Source organism: Eurosta solidaginis, chromosome 1 (genome assembly GCF_040869045.1).
Source record: "Eurosta solidaginis isolate ZX-2024a chromosome 1, ASM4086904v1, whole genome shotgun sequence".
Lineage (NCBI taxonomy): Eukaryota > Metazoa > Arthropoda > Insecta > Diptera > Tephritidae > Eurosta > Eurosta solidaginis.
In genome coordinates this window covers 276,890,365-276,912,330 of record NC_090319.1, presented here as the reverse complement: position 1 = coordinate 276,912,330, position 21,966 = coordinate 276,890,365, and the positions used below count along the sequence as shown (strand labels likewise).

The 21,966-nt window shown below is 35.4% G+C and overlaps 1 protein-coding gene across 1 annotated transcript in view; it reads left to right on the top strand.

Moving 5' to 3' along the window:
- The window catches only part of wake (wide awake), a 409,422-nt gene that overhangs the window by 141,042 nt on the left and 246,414 nt on the right, over positions 1 to 21,966 (top strand). Inside the window, exon 2 of the mRNA XM_067760882.1 lies at positions 12,085 to 13,613. Within this exon, the coding sequence (XP_067616983.1) occupies positions 13,492 to 13,613 (122 nt within the window). The 5' untranslated portion in view covers positions 12,085 to 13,491. The remainder of the gene's footprint in view (positions 1 to 12,084; positions 13,614 to 21,966) is intronic.

Genomic DNA, 21,966 nt, shown 5'->3' with positions numbered 1-21,966 from the left:
GTCCTTAAAAAACAGAAAATCTCGCTTCTTCAAATTATACAAAAGGTCGGGCTCTCACTCCGATTACTTGCATTACTCTATTTTGCGTCATAAATATTTTGAATTAAACAAAAAGTGCTATAATACGTACATCTGTAAGATGAAAAGGAAAATAACTTGCAATCTGAAAGCTTTCTATAATTTCGTGAACTATAAACGTAGGGTTAAAGGGTTTCCCTCTGCTTTAAAATACCAGGGTGATTTGTCTAGCGACGATCAAGATATTGCTAACTTCTTTGCACAATTTTTCAAGTCCAACTATTCCAATGAATTTAATACTTTTTCAAATGAATATCCATTTCAGCTTAACTCACTTAACACCGTTAATATTCCAGAAATATATCCGGATGAAGTTTTTTCATATTTAACGTCTTTGAAAGAATCTTACAAGTACGGTCCTGATTTAATTCCCACTTGTTTTCTTAAAAAATGCGCTGAACACATTTATCAGCCTCTAACTGATTTATTCAATATGTCCCTAAAAAGTGGAGTCTTTCCTTCTGCTTGGAAGGAATCTTTTCTCATACCCCTTCACAAAAGTGGTAGTAGGTCGTGTGTAGAGAACTATCGAGGAATAGCAAAGTTGTCGGCCATCCCAAAATTGTTTGAAGCTATCGCTACCAATCAGCTAACATTTTCCATTTCTACTTTGATTGCAGAACCGCAACACGGATTCTGTAAAGGCAAATCTACCATTACTAATCAACTTGAATTCACAACTCATGTTTCTAAGGGATTTAGAGAAAATCTTCACACCGATGTTATTTATACCGATTTCAGTAAAGCATTTCACAAAGTATCCCACTCCTTACTTATCTACAAGCTGGATCGGCTTGGCTTCCAACCTGGTCTCACCCAGTGGATCTCGTCGTATCTCTGCGGTCGAACGCAAAAAGTTATTTTTAAAAATACTTTTTCAAATGTCATCGATGTTCCCTCTGGCGTCCCACAAGGCAGCCACCTTGGTCCAATTCTGTTCTTGCTATTTATTAATGATATCTGTACCACTATAAAATATTCCAAAATCTTAATGTATGCTGATAATGTAAAACTTTTTAGGTCTGCGTCTATCGAAGAACGTCCCTTGCTTCAAGCGGATTTAAACTGCCTAGTTACTTGGTGCAACGTAAATTCAATGCCGCTGAACCTCAATAAATGCAAATTCATGTGCCTATCTCGAAGATCTTTGCCAGCAGCCTCTTACGTAATTAATAATTTTTGTCTTCTATCAGTAAACTATTTTGAGGACTTGGGAGTCACGATAGATGCTAAACTTAGTTTCAACCTTCATATTAATGCTACTGTCAATAAGGCTAGAGGTGTTCTTTCATACGTGAAACGGTGGTCCAAAGAATTTAGTGACCCTTATGTAACTAAAGCCCTTTTCATCACCTTAGTTAGACCGATACTAGAATACGGATCAATAGTCTGGAATCCACAATATCGAGTTCATGCAGATAGACTTGAATCAATACAAAAGCAATTTCTACTTTTCTCTTTAAGGAATTTTCAGTGGGACTCTGCGTATAATCTTCCACCTTATACTAGTCGGTTGAAGCTTATCAATCTTCCAACTCTTGCAAGTCGTAGATAAATGCTAGGCTATATTTATGGCTAAACTCCTGAATGGACTGATTTCTAGTCCAATTCTTTTGAACGAAGTAAATTTCAACGTTCCATCACGGATGTCAAGACATTACAAACCTCTTCTTTTGAGGCAGTGTAGAACTAATTTCGAATTAAATGAATCTTTTCGGTGTTTGTGTCATGATTTTAACACTCATTCTAATTAATTTGATATAACGGATTCACTTTTTACCATAAAGAAAACTGTCTTATCCTATCTTAACTCTTAACAAAAAAAAAAAAAAAAAATAAAAAAATCAAATAAATTAAAAATGTTCACTTATTTAACAATGTAGTATATATATGTATAATTTCTATGTAATTTCTAACTGTTATGTATAATACTCAGCTGATGATTTTTATTCTGTAGCTGAGTAGTTTTAGATCTCGACGCTTAACAAACCTCCGCCTATCAACAACTCGGCAATAACAAATCCGTGCGTCATGCGGATGCGCCCCTCGCGCCAGTCGGGCGGGCTTTGGAGGGTTTAATCCGTTGGGTATTATTATAATCTATTCTGGGTTCAGATAAGTCCATTTACCGAATTTGGTCGAAATATCTCAATGCGTACTCAAGGTATCGTGTTAATGGACGGACAGGGGGACATGGCTCAATCAATTTTATTTTCCATTCCGATGATGATGATTTTAATATATGGAAGTCTATATCTATCTCGATTCCTTTATACCTGTACAACCAACCGCTATCCAATCAAAGTTATAATACCCTGTGTACAAGTTGGTTGGTTGGTTGCTGTGCTGCCCGGCTATGGAGCCGGGCCCAAATAGCGCTCTAGGCGCCATTTTGATGCACTTTCTCCTGGAACCAATTATATATTGGCTGATGTACCCTGCGTATTGCTTTAATCAAACCACTTGGTAACAACTATAAACTTACGATGTCCTTGATGCGGCAGTTTGACACCGCCCTTAAGTCGGGAAACACATAGCTGCCTAGAGTTCGGGACCGAAATTTCGCGAGGGCTGGGTACTCGCAGAGGAAGTGGTAACCGATTCCTCGGCACCCTCCTGTCTACAGCTTCTACTCCTGTGTACAAGTACAGCTGGGTATAATTAAAAGTCCGGATACAATTTTTTTGTGAAAGATTTTTATTATGGAAAGAATAGCAGTTTGGGTCCCTGGTTTTACACATTAAAGCCATTTAGTTATGCAAACTTTAATATCGGATGGATGGTAAAAGCAATTTTTGCAAGAATTGGAGTTTTTAGTATCGATAAATGTTGACATGAGAAAACGGCCCTAAATATATTCTCGTTCTGACAAGTCGGCCATTTTCAAAGCGTTATACTCCAATTTAATTCAGAAATTTACAATTCAAGTACAGAGAGTTAAAGTTCAACTTCATATTCAGAATTTTAGTTTCAAGTTCAGAAAATTGCAATTCAAGTTCAGAAATTTCCATTCCAGTTCAGAAAATTATAATTCAAGTTCATAACTTTCGTTTAAAGTTCAGAAAATTACAATTCAATTTCAGAAACAGCAACTTAAATTCGGAGAATCACAATTTAAGCTAAGAATATATTATCTCACTAAGCCAAAAATCTTGGCAAAGCGGAAGAGTGGACGCTTTCTTGATAATCTCGTGTGTTAGTTTGGAGTTACTGTACCTCAAGCTTTCTCCAAGTTGTTTGCATCCCGATTACTCGTTGCATTTGATATATGTATTTCGCAAATCATATTTTCTGTCTTGCGACATCCACTATACAGAAAATTTCCACATTATATTTGTGTGTTTGTAACTCAATCAAGCGAAAAGTGCTTAATAGATATGTCCATTACCTGACTACACTAACTTGGCAACCGAGATCTTACTACGCTGCCACTTATGGTTCCGTACTATCCAGCTATTCCTTTTCATTGGCTTATTTCTTGTGATATCTTTTATTTCACTGTTACACCAGTATACTTGTGGCTTGCCTTTCCGCATCAAATGGTTTCCTTAACTGCCTTATCCACTGCTTTAGCACCGGGTACCCGCCAGGAGCGATACGGAAAACTTGATATCGTCACCCTTAGATGAGCCTCACGAAAGTATTATTATCGGAATCCACCTATGATAGCAAAGTTCCAGCGCGGCCCCTACTCCGCTAGAAGAACCAGGGGTAAAACAAGTTACATTCCATTGGTGTTATTAAATGGCACCGCTTAGCCGAAACAGGAAGCGACTGGCAGGAACGATTAAATAGTTAAGCGTCTATTTATAATATTATTATATTAGCCACAGTTACTCCGACGTAGCCATGTACGATCAAACGGTTCTCGACGTTGGCATTAGTGCCGGCGATAATCCAGAATTAAATAAAATAGTTAGCCGTAAATTTGAATTACTCTATTCTAGCTAAAATCACCAATAATTTGATACATTTTAAGTCATGCCGAATTAACACAAAAAAGTACGAATAATCAGATTCAAAGCCACCTACGCTTTTTTGTTTGGTTTGCATCAAGTGAAATTTTGGTTTTTGATTTAATACGAATCAATATTAATTAAAAATTGAATAAATAATGGTCCATTTGAGACAATGTCACTGAACTGATAAAAGATACAAATATTTGTGATGAGAAATTTCATTGAAGTAATTCTTCATTTTTTTGACAAAGCAGTGACAGTAGCAACTACCAGCTGTCATTTGCCGAGAGTCAAAACGTCTAATGTCAACGGCATGACACAACGAACAAATCTAAGCTTCACCTTATAATTTACTGTGCAAAATAAATAAACAAATAAAACGCCCATTGAATATTAATGTACATAGCATTAAATAATGGATGTCACATTGAACGTACAAAATGTTTATGTATGTATGTATGCATGTGTGTGCGTATTTAGGTATATATTTTTATTACAGAGATGTGACAAAATGTAAACATTTTATATGTAAACAAGTTCCTAAACTAAATAAACAAATAAGCGTTGCAACCAAAATGGAAGAACAAAACTCGCAAATATTCTTTTGTCCATCAAATTTCTGTGCGACAGAAGAGTAATTTGACACTTGACGCACTGTCGCACACGAGACGCATTAAATAAAAAACGTAATAAGTGAGACGGTGAGGGCTGTCAGCAATTCAGTAAATACACAATACAATTACATGAAAATTAGGGTGGAACGAGAGAAAATTGATTTTCCAAAGTAGTATTTCATGGGGATACAAATCCTACCATAGTAGACTCACAAAGTGGCTCATATCTCGGAAGAGAGAAGACTTAAAGTCCACAAAGGGCATACTAACTGGACACTGCATTCTGTCATCACTTGCTTATAAGTTAGTACTCGTGAATAACAGCAGATGCAGGAAGTGCGAGCAGCAGGAAGAAATGGTTAAGCACATTCTGTTTTCGTGTCCTGCGCTCGTCAGTTCAAGTTTCCAGCTATTAAGGGCGGCAGAGTTTTCAGATCTCGAGGCAGCAATTAAGCTTGGTCCTTTAAATATTCTAGTATTTGCCAAGTGGGCGGTGTCATTCTATAGCATCAGTTCTGGCACCTGATTGCGGCTATTCCGTTTGGTCGTCAAACAAGTTCTGTTAATACTATGTACAAATTCAATCTATGAGAGGCCTTTATTGACTGGCTAGATCAACCTAACGTAACATGGTATAGTGAGAATATTGTTCAGGCCATCATAAAGGTTAGCCAGTAAAAATTCAACTTTGAATATTAATAAGATTTGTGCCAGTTTTGAAAAAAAAAAAAATCATAGCATCTGAGGCTTGTATGCAAAAAAAAAACACTATGGGCAAGTTAATCTTTATTATAAGCCACACCCAAGCGACCATCAAGTCACCTGGCTCTTACTCATTCAATGCTGAACAAACACCAGACAGTTGTCGATTTCTTCAGGAGATGGCCTAACAAAACCATGTACCCCTCACAAGGGTCCCGGGACACGTGGGGAGATTTGGAAGCTGTGTTGCAGACGAACTTGTCAGGCAGAGCACGGCAAAACAGATTCTTCCTGACAAATAACGCTTATTTATATACTCTGTGACATGCAAGGTAAAGCTGGAAGAGTATAAACGGCTACCAGCGCCAGTGTGTGGTACATATAGCAAACCTAGCTAGAATGGGATCTTAAGGGATCCCGCCAGGTTAACAGCCTACGTAGAGATTCATTTTTCAGACTTGTGGGGCACTGTGTTATTAGTAGGCGGACATTGAGGCTATCATTGATGGCTGTAGGAGTTTTAAAGATAAAGAAGAGGACGAAGCGGTGGCTCACCTCATGTGTTAAAAGGTGTCGGATACCGCTGCCTAGGAGCTAGATAATTTTGTCTATTTGTGGTAATACATGGGACCTTCTGACCCTGGTTCATATGTGCAGCAGCCACTTCAATCCAATTTAGTACACTGTATCCTTCTAAATTGTACACAAATGTTGGACTATTTAACTAAATTTTATTAAAAAGGGTGAGTTGGTAGAGCTGATATACCTACATCCATTTTCGTTTGTGGGTAAAATAAAATAAGTATGTATGAAAAAGTTTCATAATACTGCTTTAAAATTTTCAGCAATGGAAATCTGTTAAGCAAAGAAAAATTTACAGCATTACAAATTGCTTCCAATTTAAAAGAACTTTTTTGCTTCACTAAGATCATATCTTCGGTATTCTATAAAATCAATCACAAAATAAAATTCTGTACGTTTTTTTGAAAACAATTTTTGTATTAATTATATTGTTCCTTATACATACCAATACTAAACTTATAGCATTTTCCCTTTCGGAAATGGAAATAATGCTACCCAGAAAAGCTGGTAAATATACACTTACCTGTGATTTTGCCACAGCGACTGAAAAGTTTCACTAAATTGCAGCGACAGCATCTAATAAAACGCCTTAACTGTCTAAGTGCGGCGACATCTGCGTCACGTTCGCAATGACGCGAACCACCGATGGACGCATTTACGTGGGATCTATCAATCTTATTTTCCTCGTGATTTTGGTCTGATCTGATACGCGAGTAAATAGATTAATTTTCTACAAAGTTTCCCTCTGAGTAAGCAGAAGAACAGCATTACCTAAAAATTGTACCATTTAAGCGGTAAAAAACTAAAATTTTAGAGGGCGGCCAAAGAGTACTCCTTTTAAGAGATGTAACACGCCATTATTTTAAGCGTTTGTGAAATATATTATACTAGTATACCCGGCAGACGTTGCTCTTCTTTAACTTTTTATTCACGCTTCCCTCTTCCTTTCTCTTTTTCTGCATTTCTTTCTCCCTCTCCGTCTTTTCCCTCACTTATTTTCCGCTCCATCTACCCATATCTCTCTGTCTTCGTCTAACTCTATCTCTTTCTCCTTCCCTATTTTTTCTTCACTCTAGTTCCTTTTGTTCTTCTCTACCCCTTTTTGCCAGTCCCTGTGCCACCCCAAGTCCAAATCCCAGTCCCAGTCCCAGCCTCAGTACCGCTCCCATTCCCATTCGTCGTCCCAGTCCTAGTCCAAGTCCCAGTCCCAGTCAATTTCATTAAAAAAGTGTCTTACATATTAATCTAGGCAAAAGGCTACCTATATACCATCGGGGACAAACAACGTGACACGAACTTTATATATATTAAGAATATTATTGGCACGATTTACCTCCGAGGATAACTTGAGTAAATTTTGAGGTATCTTGATGAAATTTGGTATGTAGGTTCCTGGGTACTCATCTCAGATCGCTCTATAAAATGAACGATATCGGACTATAACCACGAAAGTTTCGAAAAACCGAAAAAGTGCGATAATTCATTTCCAAAGACGGATAAAGCGATGAAACTTGGTAAGTGAGTTGAACTTATGACGCAGAATAGAAAATTAGTAAAATTTTGGACAACGAGCGTGGCACCGCCCACTTTTAAAAGAAGGTAATTTAAAAGTTTTGCAAGCTGTAATTTGGCAGTCGTTGAAGATATCATGATGAAATTTGGCAGGAACGTTTCTCCTATTACTATATGTATGCTTAAAAAAAATTTGCAAAATCGGAGAACGACCACGCCCACTTAAAAAAATTTAATATCTTTACAGTATATAAGTAAATTATGTCAACATTCAACTCCAGTAATGTGATGGAGCAACGAATATACAAAAATAAAAGAAAATTTCAAAATGGGCGTGGCTCCGCTCTTTTTTATTTAATTTGTCTAGGATACTTTTAATGCCATAAGTCGAACAAAAATTTAACAATCCTTGTGAAATTTGGTAGCGGGTTAAATTCTAGGACGATAAATGTTTTCTGTGAAAAAGGGCGAAATGGGTTTGAAGCCACGCCCAGTTTTTATACACAGTAGACGGTCTGTCCTTCCGCTCGGCCGTTAACACGATAACTTGAGCAAAAATTGATATATCTTTACTAAACTCAGTTCACGTACTTATCTGAGCTCACTTTGTATTGGTGTAAAAAATGGCCGAAATCCGACTATGACCACGCCCACTTTTTCGATATCAAAAGTTGCGAAAAATGAAAAAAAAGTCATAATATTATACCAAATACGAAAAAAGGGATGAAACATGGTGATTGGATCGGTTTATTGACACAAAATATAACTTTAGAAAAAAACTTTGCAAAATGGGTGTGACACCTACCATATTAAGTAGAAGAAAATGAAAAATTTCTGCACGGCGAAATCAAAAGCCCTTGGAATATCGGCAGGAATACTGTTCGTGGTATTACATATATAAATAAATGAGCGGTACCCGACAGATGATGTTCTGGGTCACCCTGGTCCACATTTTGGTCAATATCTCGAAAACGCCTTCACATATACAACTACCTCACTCTCTTTTAAAATACTCATTAACACCTTTCATTTGATACCCATATCGTTCAAACAAATTCTAGAATCATCCCTGGTCCACTTTTATGGTGATATTTCGAAAAGGCATCCACCTATAGAACTAAGCCCCCGCCCTTTTAAAATACTCATTAACACATTTCATTTGATACCCATATCGTACAAACAAATTCTAGAGTCAGCCCTGGTCCACCTTTATGGCGATATCCCTAAATGGCGTCCACCCATAGAACTATGGCCTACTCCCTCTTAAAATACTCTTTAATACCTTCCATTTGATACACATGTCATAAAAACACATTCCAGGGTTACCCTAGGTTCATTTTCCTACATGGTGAAATTCCCTTATTTTGTCTCCATAGCTCTCAGCTGAGTATGTAATGTTCGGTTACACCGAACTTAGCCTTCCTTACTTGTTTTTGATTAATTACGCTTCATTACTGCTATCAAGGAGCTGTTTATATCTCACAATAAACAGCTATTGGTTTTGGTGGTGCTTTGGAGACTTTATTCAACTCCACCTCACCTCGATATGCAATGTAGGATATCAACTGGAGAAATGTGTTGAGTATTCATTTGAGTACTGTACATTTCGCAAAATCTCTCGAAATTAGGATAATAATTGGAAAATATGAATGAAGTTGGAAATCAACTCGAAAACTTTTAATTCTACAAAATTTTTCAAAGGTTGGATAGTAATTGGAGAACGATTGGATATCAACGCGAAATTTATCTGGTTTAACAATAATTAAATAATGATTTTGGATATCGCTTCCGGAACTAGATACATATTTCGCTGGAAAATTTTTTTCCATGTTTGTTGGGTAAACAAAATCCAGCTGTTGCCGTATCTACAAATTATCTAGATAATAAAAAAACCAATGTTGTCGCACAAAAAAGAAACCCCAAAGGCGGCCTCAAACTGTGATTGAAAAACTGCCCAGTAGTTTAACTGGAGTTTAAATTTGACTAGAGTTTAAGCAAACTTATGCCCCTATTACGGTTAACAACTCAACTTAGTTGAGATGTAATTAAAACAACTCAACTTTTAGACAACTCAACTCCTGTTTGGTATTACGAATTACAACTTATTTCAATTGAAGTTGAATTGATGTTGCCAACTTAAAAAAGTGACGATTTGACAGATAAATGAACAGCTGATCAATTTGTGGCGGAAATTTAAGCATTTGCAAAAGCGATTTTGTTATTAAAATCAAAACGGATATTATATGAAATCTATTTTATAATGGCGAAAATGTTGGTGATTGACATGTCGCGAATACGAAAAACATTCGCGCGATCATTCCAAACCCTTGGAACTACCAAGCACCAAGTAAAAAAATGTTCAAGTGACAAATGATGAGCTTCAAATAAAGTTATTTTGCAGATTTGAAAGGAAACATTTTGCTCATTACTAAACACAATTAAGGACCATTTCGCGTTCGAGGGATAGCTTTATTTACCCCTATTTTAAAATTATGCGCCACACTCAGATTCATTGCAAATGGCAGCTATCAAAAATGCTGTGGAATTGATTTTGGTGTTGGATTGGTTTTAGATATTATTGAGGCGCATATTTCTGCGAACTGGATTAAACCCGAAACAGTAAAAATTGTATTTTACTCTAAAACAGGATTCCCAGGAGTAGTGATTAGTATCAATGGAACTCACGTTCGCATAATTTCCCCTATTTTGGCTACATCCGAGCTGCGGCCAGCATCGTCCAACTTCGGAATGTCGCTCCATAAAGTCAAAAAGCTATTCAATATAATCCTTAGTTTAAACGTTGTTTTTTCGATAAATGTGTACAAAATTGTTGATTATTGTTATTATATTAAAAAAGGTTTAACTACCGGCTTTAAATTTTTGGTTTTTTTGGTAACGCTTTATGAGCCCGTGCACCATCTACCTCTTATCAAAAGTGGTATCAAAAGACGCGTTTCGATCTCCGTTTTTAGGATTCGAAAGCGGAAATTAAAAATTTTATTTCTGTCGAATAATATTTACAAAAAAACAAAAATGGCGCGAGAGGGTCCGAAATATGAGGCCCGATCCGCAGTTTTTTTTGCACAGAATATCTTTCTGCGTTGGCGGCCTTTGGCCGCTATTTGCAAAAATAACCCTGGGTGGGTCCAACAACCATATGAAAATTTGAACCGAAATGATATGACAGAAATTAAATTTTAAATTTTTGTTTCCGGATTCTTAAATCTGAGGCCGAAACGTTTCTTTTGATACCAACTTTGAAAGTTTTTGTTAAAAATTAGGTGGTGAACCGTCTTGTAAAACGTTACATTTTTTCAAAATAACTGCAAAATTGTATGAAACAACAGCTACTAATAATTGTAAGATTTTGACGTCTTTGACAACTACACCAACACAAGGTTATAAACGGTAATGCCACTTAAAGTTGTTAGACTAGAAAACTCAACCGACATTTTTCTTGACCGGTTGAGTTGTAATCTGCAATACCAAATTGCGAAATTTCAACCCAACCACAGTTGAGTTTTAAACGGTAATAGGGGCATTAGTTTAAGCTTAGCTTAACCAACTACTGAAAAACCTGGCCTTAATAGTGTGACGAATATTAGCAACATTAAGGGATACTATCATCTCTAAGCCGATGCTAAGCAGTGACTTGTATGCACATCAATAGATCAATCATTATGTCTACACATATGTACGTACACGCAGCGGAGAAGAGACGCACAAACACATGCAGCTATCTTATCTGAGATGCTCCCTAAAGTATGCAATTATAATTGTGGAAGTGTCGCTCGCAAATACACGCGCATATGAGAGAAACTATAAAATTGTGCATCTGTAGTTACAGCTGAGTAATTTTATAACTGACAACTAACTAGCAAGTTCTGGAAATAGAAAAGCCTAGAAATATGCAACGAGGAAATCGCAGAGTATAAAAGGCAGCAACAGTAGAGGCGCGACAATCAGTTTGATTTAAGGCGCTATCTGGCGAGCAATAGTAGTGTTATTGTGAAGAACTTTAATAAAGGCCATTTTGCATTATTGAATAGCGGAGTGATTTATTCAACAGATTAGTCATTCGAACGTTAGTAGAAGATTTGGAAGAAGCGGAATTGCAGTAAATTCGTTACAATAGCATAAACTAGTCACTGTGTAACATTTTTAATATTTTAGATGGTGCATACTTTTAGGCTGCGTTTTTGCAGATAAATTTGAACTCACTGATGACTGATTCATAATCAGCAAAGCAAAGTTTGTGCAAAAGTGTTCTTTAAAACTGAACTACTTACCGAATTTCAGAGCTCATATTATTTAACGCTTGATTAAATCAAATAAGTCTTATATAAAATGCAAATATTTTTTTTCGCTAAATATTTCTACAGCGCCCTTATGTATGCAACGTTTTTTGTAATTTTTACATTCCACATACATATGAGCGTGGGTACATGCTTAGGTGTGTAGCGTGTACTATGAAAATTGTAAGTGGAAAATGGTGTCAAGAAACAAAATATTACATACTTGTTAGACGATAGTACGTTTTTAGCGCTTTGTTGTACTTGCTGTTATTCATAAAATAATAATAAAAAATATGTGTGCACCTAAATACATATATAAATTTTTTTGTTGCTTTTTTACAGAATGCATGAGGCGAATGTTTAAACGTAACAATGGGAACAACAATAAACGCAGCAGGGAAACCAACTGACTTAAATGCACCTAAATAAATGAAGCAGCAAAGCAAAAGTTAAGAAAGCAAACAATTTTAAGAAAAAAACAAAAAAAAAAAATAACAATTGCTTAAGCCAATCTGGCACCATTGGTCGAGAACGAAAATCACACTTCCACACTTCCGACAACTGAATTGTTTAGCCTAACGTATGCCTCATTTCCCACATTCATATATCCTGCATTGTCGACAAAGCGATATAAAAATGGTATGTGTAAAGAATTTTTCAGACGCCGTTGTTATGGTTAATACAAGCTAATATTTACATATGTCAGATTAATATTATCTGCACCAGACACAATGAATAACCAAAAGCTATTTAAGCAAAATAATCAACAAAGCCTACATAATCGATGAAAAAAACATGAGTATGAGATAAGAACGCAGGCAAGATGAGGTAAACACTTTTTGAAAAAAGAAAATATATTTCCCATTGCTTCAAACTGGCCTTAGTGGCAAATACTACCGCTTCTCTATATGTAGTCCCAAATCTCGATTTTATCGTCGCTTTAAAAGGAAACTACTGCGTCGTAATTTTATCTTTCCACTGTTACTGCTACTGCTACGACCTACTAAGGCCACTCATAATAAACATGCTGAGAAACTATTTTATATTCAATCTGTCAAAAGCTTGCTACAAATCCAATGTTATTCTGTCAAACCAACCGTATTAAATTGCCAGATAATAAAAAAAAGCAGAAAGAAAAGATACAAGTGAAAGAAAGGTATACAATCAAGCAAGCTTTTAGTGAAGCGTACAACCAACCAACTAACCAACCACCCATGGTACCACACTAATTATCCGAACCAAGCAATCACGCAAAAACCTAAGACACCAACTCAACATGAATTGAAAAATTTTCACGCCAAAACTACAATAAAAAAAGATGTAAAGATAAACAGAATAAATTGGAAAAAAAGGGAGAGCAAAAAAAAACGAATAATATCAATCAATGAAATGATAAGCCCTTTTCAGCATCTCTGCATAAGACAAGCTCTCTGCATAAGACAAGCTCTTCGCTTACCTGAACTAACAACAGCAACAACAAAATATAAATCGACTACTGTCAAAAACACTTGTAAGAGTAACATACAAATGCCATATACACGCAAATCTGGAGCAGATATCAAATACCATCAAAATTCATTCTATCATCAAATTGAAATACAATTTTTCTTGTCAACGATTTCAACAAAGATTGTACGATTTTTACGTAGCTACTGCTTCGTTCCGCTTACGCACGTATTCGTTTTCTTTCCACTTTTTCTAACTATAATCGGCTGCATCATTACTAAAAACGCATAATTTGTACAAAACATGGAAGATGCTCAATCACCACCGAAGAAGAGCACTACACTCTCTGTGGATCGAGCGGCATTTTTGTTGCTGCGTGTTAAGAAGGCATTTAAGAAGAAACGGCAACAACGCAAGGAGAAACAGTAAGTAAATTTTGATAAAATATTTATTACTATAACGAATTTCGGAAAATTCTGCTCATTAGAAACCCTCTGCTGACTTTCTATCGCTGAACTGTATTGCAAAATGGTCTTTATTAGCCTACTTCGGGAGTTGTACAATTATACTTCACTTCGCAACTAATAGCGTGTTTAAATCAAACTGATTTCTGATTCCTGAACTTGCGCTGCTTTTATACTCTCTGTTGCCTCGTGTGCATATTTCTCCAAAGGTCTGGACGTTTCACCTTCTAGAATATCCTGCTTGGTTACCAGCTATATACATGGATATTTGTAGTTTATGCGTTTCTCATATTCATATGCGTGTGTATGTGTGAGCAACTACTTCGGCTGAGGACTACATGTGTGTGTGTGTGAGCGATCTCTTCGTTGCCTTGTACAAAAGTGTTGCTAGCTTTAATGTGTACATGTATATACGAGTGGCTGCTTCATGTTTTTATTGTTGCATGATTATTTACTAACAGCCTAGTGATGTCAACATTCGCCACATTACGTTTCAATATAATAATCTCACTTATATCACGTACCTTCAGATTTTGGAGAAATTTGCTTTGGTAAAATGGGTTTCATAATGTTTTTCGTTTCGTTTATTTTCGAAACGAACGATGGAAGACAGTTCTTTTGAATATATAAACATCAGCCTGAGCTTTTTCTCCAAATTTTTTCGATATTCGGATCAATTTTTATTCTTTTATCCTTTATTTAATTTCAAAAGAAATACAGTAAATATTCTACCAGCAACTTTTGTTTATAAATAAAAAAAAATGTGTTTTTGAAGGTCGAAATATTATCAAATCAGCTTAATTTTTCAAGTTCGCGTTTTTTTGTACCAAACAGAGTAGGGGAATGTCCAACCACACTTTGATTTTGACTTATAACTCATCCGAAAATCGTAACTTTTCAAAATTTGAGAAATAAAGGTTAAACTAGAAGCAAAATTCCACGTTTTCGGAGTTGCAGAATTAAAAAATGTGAATTTCGAAGGATTATACAAAAATATTTGATTTTATCATTTTGAAAAATTGTGGGGAATGTCAAACCACTTTGCAAATTGAGAAAATATCAACAAATTTTAATGTAAAACGTTCATTTATGACTTCGTAATGAAAAACCATAAGATTTTAATGAAAAACACATCGCAAGTGAGCAGCTCGATCGCACTTATTACAATAAATGTTGTTTCGGTTCTGCTTCTTTGCCAGTTTTTTGCCGCAAATGATGCAGGAATCATCATCCACGCCTTCATCAGTAGCAGTTGGTGGTTCGACATTCCCTACAAGCTATGTTCTACGAAATAGGCGCCCATGAATCACAGAACCAAATTTCAAGAAATTTTTTGAGTTGAAATTATATTCACACACAATGATTTTTAAGATATTTACCAGCTTAGTTTTAAACAAAAATGTTGAAAACCCAATGTAGTTTTTAAAAAGCAGAAACACTTTTGGAATCTCAAAAATCACTTGATTATCGCAGAGAGCACAAAATACATATGTCTCATCGGTTCGACTGCTCATGAAAAAATGAGATGAAGCTGAAATATCATACCGTAAAGATTGAATGTGAATAGTGACAGATAAGTCTAATGGCTCGACATTCCTCACATTCCCCTATATACATATGTTTTAAAATATGTATACTTAATTAAGTCCCAAATATTAGGTGTATTCGAGGTTCTTAAAGATTTTGGGTAATTAGATAAATAAATATAAGGCGCAATAACCTCCAAAGAGATTTTAGGCAGAGCTGCTCTTCAATTCCTTTGTATTAAATTTTTCTCAAAAACATTTTTGGAAGTTCGAACATTTTAGAAACGACAATTGCTGCTTTTTTCTGATATTTAACTCTTTAGCTTAGTTTTCTCTCGACTTTTTTCGAATTCCGAATTTTCTTTCGGTACTCGGATATATTTCTTTTTTTTTTTTTTGGTACCGTTTTTTTGATTTCAGGAGTTTCCCAGTATAAACCTAACCCACAACTTTTCTTAATTTAGGAATAGAATACTTGGTTGAGTTTCTCGAATTGTTTTCAAATCAGCCTAGATTTGCAAACTCGAGTTTTTATAAATTTGAACTTCATTTCACACAAGATTATTTTTGACTCACAATAAAAATAGAAAATTACATATAATTTTTTTTTTTGAAATTCTAAACATTTTTGCTAAAAATTTGCTTCTAAGGTCGCATATTTTAGAAACAAGCAAAGGCTGTTTTTTCTGGTGCTTAATTGTTAAGCTTGATTTTCTTTCTTTTTTCGAATATTGCAATTTTTTAGATAATCAAATAAGGTTTCATTTTTATTCTTTATTTGATTCCTCACACGCAACTTTTCATAAATTATAAATGAAAAAGCTTCGAATTATTTTCAAATCGGAACTATTTTTGAGGCTAGTGTAAATTTGGCGCAAAAACTTATTTTTATTTAAATTTTTGGCTGTACTGCACTCGATTTTTATTAAATTCAAAATTTTTTGCAATTTTCGTAATTATTTGATTTTTTATTTATTGATTCTAGTGGATAAAAAAATTAAAAACCTGGCTTTATTTTTCCAAAATTTTAATTTATTACATTCAAAGGTATTTGTTATGTTTTTTTACTAGTTTAAAAGATTACAGAGTTCTTTTTTTTCAATAACACATGATTTTTTGAAGTTGAAAAGTTATTAATATTTATGTAGTCAGGAGTCGAATTTCGGGAAATTCCTGATAATTTTCAGCTTCTGTTAACGTTCTAATCTTTGAACTGTTGAATAAATAACTTTAATATTCATTATAGCAAAATGTTCTTTATTTACAACTCTACTGTTGTAGTAGTACTTCACAATTAAAATACCAACGTATTCACTTATACCGTGTTAATATCTAACTGACTTTTATTCCTCAGCTTGCGCTGCTTTTATACTCTCGGTTACCTCGTTCCTCCAACAGCCTTCTTGAACAGCTGCATCTTTATTTCTCATTTCTCTATTGATATTCACTTTTGTATTCTAGTTATATGCGTGTATATGTGTGAGTAATAACTTGTGCTCTTTGCTGCTGACTAAATTTATCTATGTGAAATATTCTCTTCGCTGTTTATATGTCTTACTCTCTTCAGGAAATTATACGGAAATATGCAGAAACTCATGCACGAGTAAAGAGTTTAAATGAATAAAAAGTGATTTAATCTTAAATAAAGAGCAAAGAACTATCACACGAAGTGACGGCACGAGTTCCCGATATGATTCCGATATTGTTCTCAAATGAAAAGTTCAGAGCTGATCCCGACAGTCATACTGAAATGATACTTAATAGAGAGTGGAATAGTCCCGTAGTGATTTCGAAACGGTTCTAAATAGTGACGAAACGATCCCCAAGTAGCCCCGAAATGATCTTGAAAACAGTCCTGAAATGGTCTTGAGGTGAGAAGATTGTGAAATAGTCCACAATCTATCGCCAAGAGATGATTCTAAAATGATGCTTGAAACATTCCCGAAATGACCCTAAACTGATCGTGAAAAAGTCTCGGTTCGATCCAAAAACAATACAAGAAAAAGCTCCGCTGAACTTATTTTGAAAGAGTCCCTATATTAATCCAGTAAGATTCAAATACAAATTGGAAATTATCCCGATATAACTCTGAAGGGATCACGAAACAATTTCGAAATGATCATAAAATAGTCACGAGGTGGCACAAAAATCAACCCAGAAACAATTTCGAAATAGTCCTAAAGCGATCTCGAAATGATCCTATATCTACAGCTCCGATATGATTCTGAAACATCTCTGAAACTATCCTAAATAAATAGCGAACTGAACGTGAAAGATTCCGGAATAATCACGAAATGTTTCCGAAACAATCCCGAGTTTACCCTTAAATTATCGTGAAACGGTCTCAAATTGATCCAGAAAACATACGCGAAAAGACATCGCGGTGTTCTGGAAATAGTCTGAAAATTAAGTTGAAATAGTCCCTTCTTCAACAGATTCCTTAGATAAGAAGCTTTTGAAACAAATTCTGAGGTAGGGTTTTGAACTGGAAACTGGGTTTACGTGGTATTTCACTTAGCACTTGAAATACATTCTGGAAATGATACCGAAAGAGAACCCAAAACGAAATAATCCCGAAATTACACCAAAATGATCACGAAAAAAATCGTGAAATGATCCCGAAACAGTAATTTTTTTAACAAAACAAAAGTAGTAGTTACAATTTGACTTTGTGCTAGAACTAGATAACAAAATAACTATTAAATTTTGAATCTAAAGATCCTCCCGTTGTGCAGTTTATTAAATAAAATCAATGTAGAGATTTTAGGCCGAGTTTCTCTTTCAATTTGTGGCGTGCTCGTTTTTCAATTTTCCTATAAATTGATGGGACGGAGATAAGTAAAATAGTAAAATAATACCGAAGATTTGTATTTTTTATGACATCATGTGTGTTTCCCAATTTACATGTTGTCGTGATGTCATGTCAGGATTTAGTGGTTTCGGGCTTATGAATGGTCGGGATTGGTCCCGAAATACCATATCTCGACAGGACAAAATCCCGACAGTTAACATATAACTCCGTGTTTCGGGATTTGGTCATTTGGTATATCGGGATTTTATAAGTCGGGACAATGTTATACACCTTTTGCTAACATGTATATGTTAGATGGATTTTCTAGAACCTTTAGCTGTACATATAACTACGCACCTTGGAAATAGTGGAATCCAGAATGGTGGATGAGCAATGATACGTAATATGCAAGATTACTTACAAGAAGTTAACTTTCATCATTATAATGAATATCAAAGTAAAGAAATAGATTCTAAAATAAATATTTTTAATAGCGCACAGTCAAGTAAATCGGCTTAGCGTTGATTGTGCGTAAAATTAAAACTTAAATAAATTTTTTCACAACTTATCTACTTATTTTGATACCAATCGCTATAAACAGATTTAAATCCACAGAAAACTCTTCGTTGCTTTAAAAGTGAAATTGTTATTGTGTCCTGTAGAATGGAAATTATGGTTGACAAACCCTAAAAACGCGCTGTTGAAGCTGTGAAAACTTAGCAAAGAAAATCAATGAAGTGGAAAACAAATGGTTTTTTTAATGGACCAAAATGGCAGGCAGTCAGACAGACTGGCGGTAGAAAGCCTTAATGACAATTCTGAGACAACAATACTTTAAGATTGTAAAAGTGCTTTCCTTAGGAAGATTTTATGTTGAACTGCTTAGGTGGAAATTGGGTACACATTTAAGACGCTTCTTGTTTTTATGAGATTAATATAGAGAAATTTAAAGTTTTCCTAAAACTATACAGGCAGCTTAATTTGCGAACTAGTTTCACGTTTAAGTTTGTTATAAGTTTTGATGTATTTCCAAGGCATATGTATTTGTGTGTATGTACTTACGTAAATACATCAATGGTAGGGTAAGCAACAACACGTATACTTCATGAGTTCCTGTAGAAAAAATCACCTTGCGTCTTAAGGAATTGCTTTCTTCAGGCCTTGCGTTTGAGAGGGAATCTCACTTATCTACCTTCCACAAAATGCTTCTTCCCTGTAGGGCTTTGCTTCAAGCTTTACTGCTAACGTAAATTGAAACAGTTGCGGGATTTTTCTCGCTTATGTCAAAAAGACCCTTCAATGCCTAAGCAGCACTGTATTTAAAGAAAGTGAAAGATTTTGTCAAGCAGATATTTCACAATTTTTTTGTTCACTATTTAGACATTTCTATGATATATTTCATTGTACATCCGCTTTTGTCTCGAAAACGGCTTTACCCATTTTGATAACATTTTTTGTACGGTAAAAACTTTTTCGGAACAAAATCCCATATAATAATTAAACTATATATTAAAATGATCCCTGTATAGCACGAGTTGATTGCGATTGATATTATCTCTAAATAATTTAGAGTAGTTCCGATTTCATTCTGACGTTTCGGCATGACCCCACAAAGTATACCGAAATAATCCCGAAATAGTCCGCAATTAAACCCGAATAAATACCCGAATTAAACCCGAAAAAGTCCTTAAACAGTTTGGAATCAGTATCCGAATAGTGCCGAAATAATGCCTCGGCAAAGAAGAACAAAACTTGTTTCTATTTTGTGTTATACGCAAAAACTTAGGTTCAACTTTAATTTTAATTGAAATACAAAAGAAATAAAGAAAAGCTCCTTGAAGAAGCTGCAAAAATGCGTCGAAACTCGAAGGAGAAAAAAACCCACTTCTTTTATTTAAAAAAATTAAATAAACACTAATAATTTATTTTCAACACTGGCCCAACAAAAACAATCAAAAAAGTATGTACTTAAAGTTGATTTTTATTTTGAGTAAGATGCAAAAATTTAAAGTTGACTTTAATATTGAATGCAATGCCAAACCTAAAAGTCAATTTTTATTTTAAGGGAGATTCCATGAAAAAGTGAACCTTTCTGCGGAGATAATTTTTCTTATAAAACTGGAGTGCTAATTGAATCATTTCAACTAGGAATTAATGAGAAAAATATCTGCATTAACTCATCATTGTTTAATGGCAGCTCCAAATACCAAATTATATAAGCAACTAGAAGACCCGGCAGACGTTGTCCTGCTATAAATTTGGCCTATCTGCATACATTTTAATAAGCTTTTTCCGTCTGACTCTGCCCTCCCCCCTCTTCACTTTTTCTCAATCCTTTTATTCACTCCTCCCTCCGTATTTTTCGCTTCATCTATCTCCATTTTCGTCTCATTCTATCTCTTTCTCAATCTCCTTTTCCTTCTCTCTTTTATCTTCTCTAAATTCCTTCTCCTTTTTCTGCATCCCTTATTGCCTGTCCCAGAGGGTGGTATGTATTTTATTCCAGTCCCAGTCCCAGTTCCAGTCCGTTTCTGGATAATATATTACTCTGTACTAAAGCACTCATCAACAGCTTTCATCTGATATCCAAGTTAAAGGACTATAGTCCTTGGTTATAAAAAAAATTAATTTGTTGGGCCAACTCGCCCAACCAACAACACTAAACAACACAAATTCAAATAGTATTCTTCAAGTATATTTTAATGTATTTAATTCACAATTAGAACTAAGCCTAATTTATTGTTAACGCTAATCCGTCCCGAGCTCGACTGCCGGGTGTGCCGCAACTGCTCCCCTATATAGCCAGTCAACAAGCCGCGACGCGGCTCTTGCGTAACTTGTTGACAGCCCGCTGTGTGAGAATGTTGAAGTCGGTTTCTTCCCACAGGTACTGATGTGTGCATTTCACAATCATGTGTAATAGAATTTAGCTGACTGTGCGTCTGGAGTAGTTCCGTAGCATGAGTGTTAATTGCCGTCACTAACCATGGCCTTGAATTAAGGTGTTAGGTTGCCATGCGCAGCCGTATGTCGTGAGAAATATAATTTGCTGACTCGGCGCACGTGTACTGGCCATACGTGGGAATGTTGCGATAAGGGCAACTGGCGCGTGTTAACTTCCATATTGTATAAACACTGTCTAAGCATTCACTTACCCACGTTTTGCTTTATATCTCGAGACCCTGTACGTCGATCGCAACCAAACCTATTGTAACCACCGCGTGAGGTTTACGCAACTTGTGTGAAAGTTTGAACAAATTCGACCGACGCATCTCTTCAAACACCATCGACCAACGACCAACTAACACACATTTTAGCCTTTCTTTTTATATATAAAGATTTTTATTTTTCACACTTCACTATAATATTAAAACGAAATGCAGATTTTCGTTGCTTTTGAAATTTGGCTTAAAAATTGCACATGGAACAACTAAAGACTCTCCTGAATTAAAAAAAAATGTCATAGTACCTCTAAATCGAGGGCCCCCTCAGAAACGGTTTGAATCAAAGATTTCTAAAATGATTTGTATGAATTGAATGATGCGCTTAAGGCCTTCTTCCGCGTTGGCACGTATATGTTCCGATGACTATCGCGCAAGGATATTGGCACATGTAAACGCAAGATGGACAAAGGGTTCACCGCAAGTGCATGAGTTGGTTAATATAAATTGATATACTTACGATACTGTTTGGATATACTTCCCTTAATATGGATTTGATTGGTGATATGATGAATGGATTGAATTTGCTTGAAGATGGTTGCACTTTGTTGGCAGAGTGCGACTTTCTAGAAACTGATAATTGATTACAGAACGATGTACGATATGTCCATCCAACTAGTTGATGATAGCGAATAAGAAGAAAGAGAAATGACGGATTGCACTTGTATTTATAAAAGTGAGCACAACTCACTTAAACATGGCGGACCCCTTGCACTTGTGCAATGCTAAGCCTTTGAAAACTGTATATAAATCGGGGGTTGGGTTGAAGGTAGGTT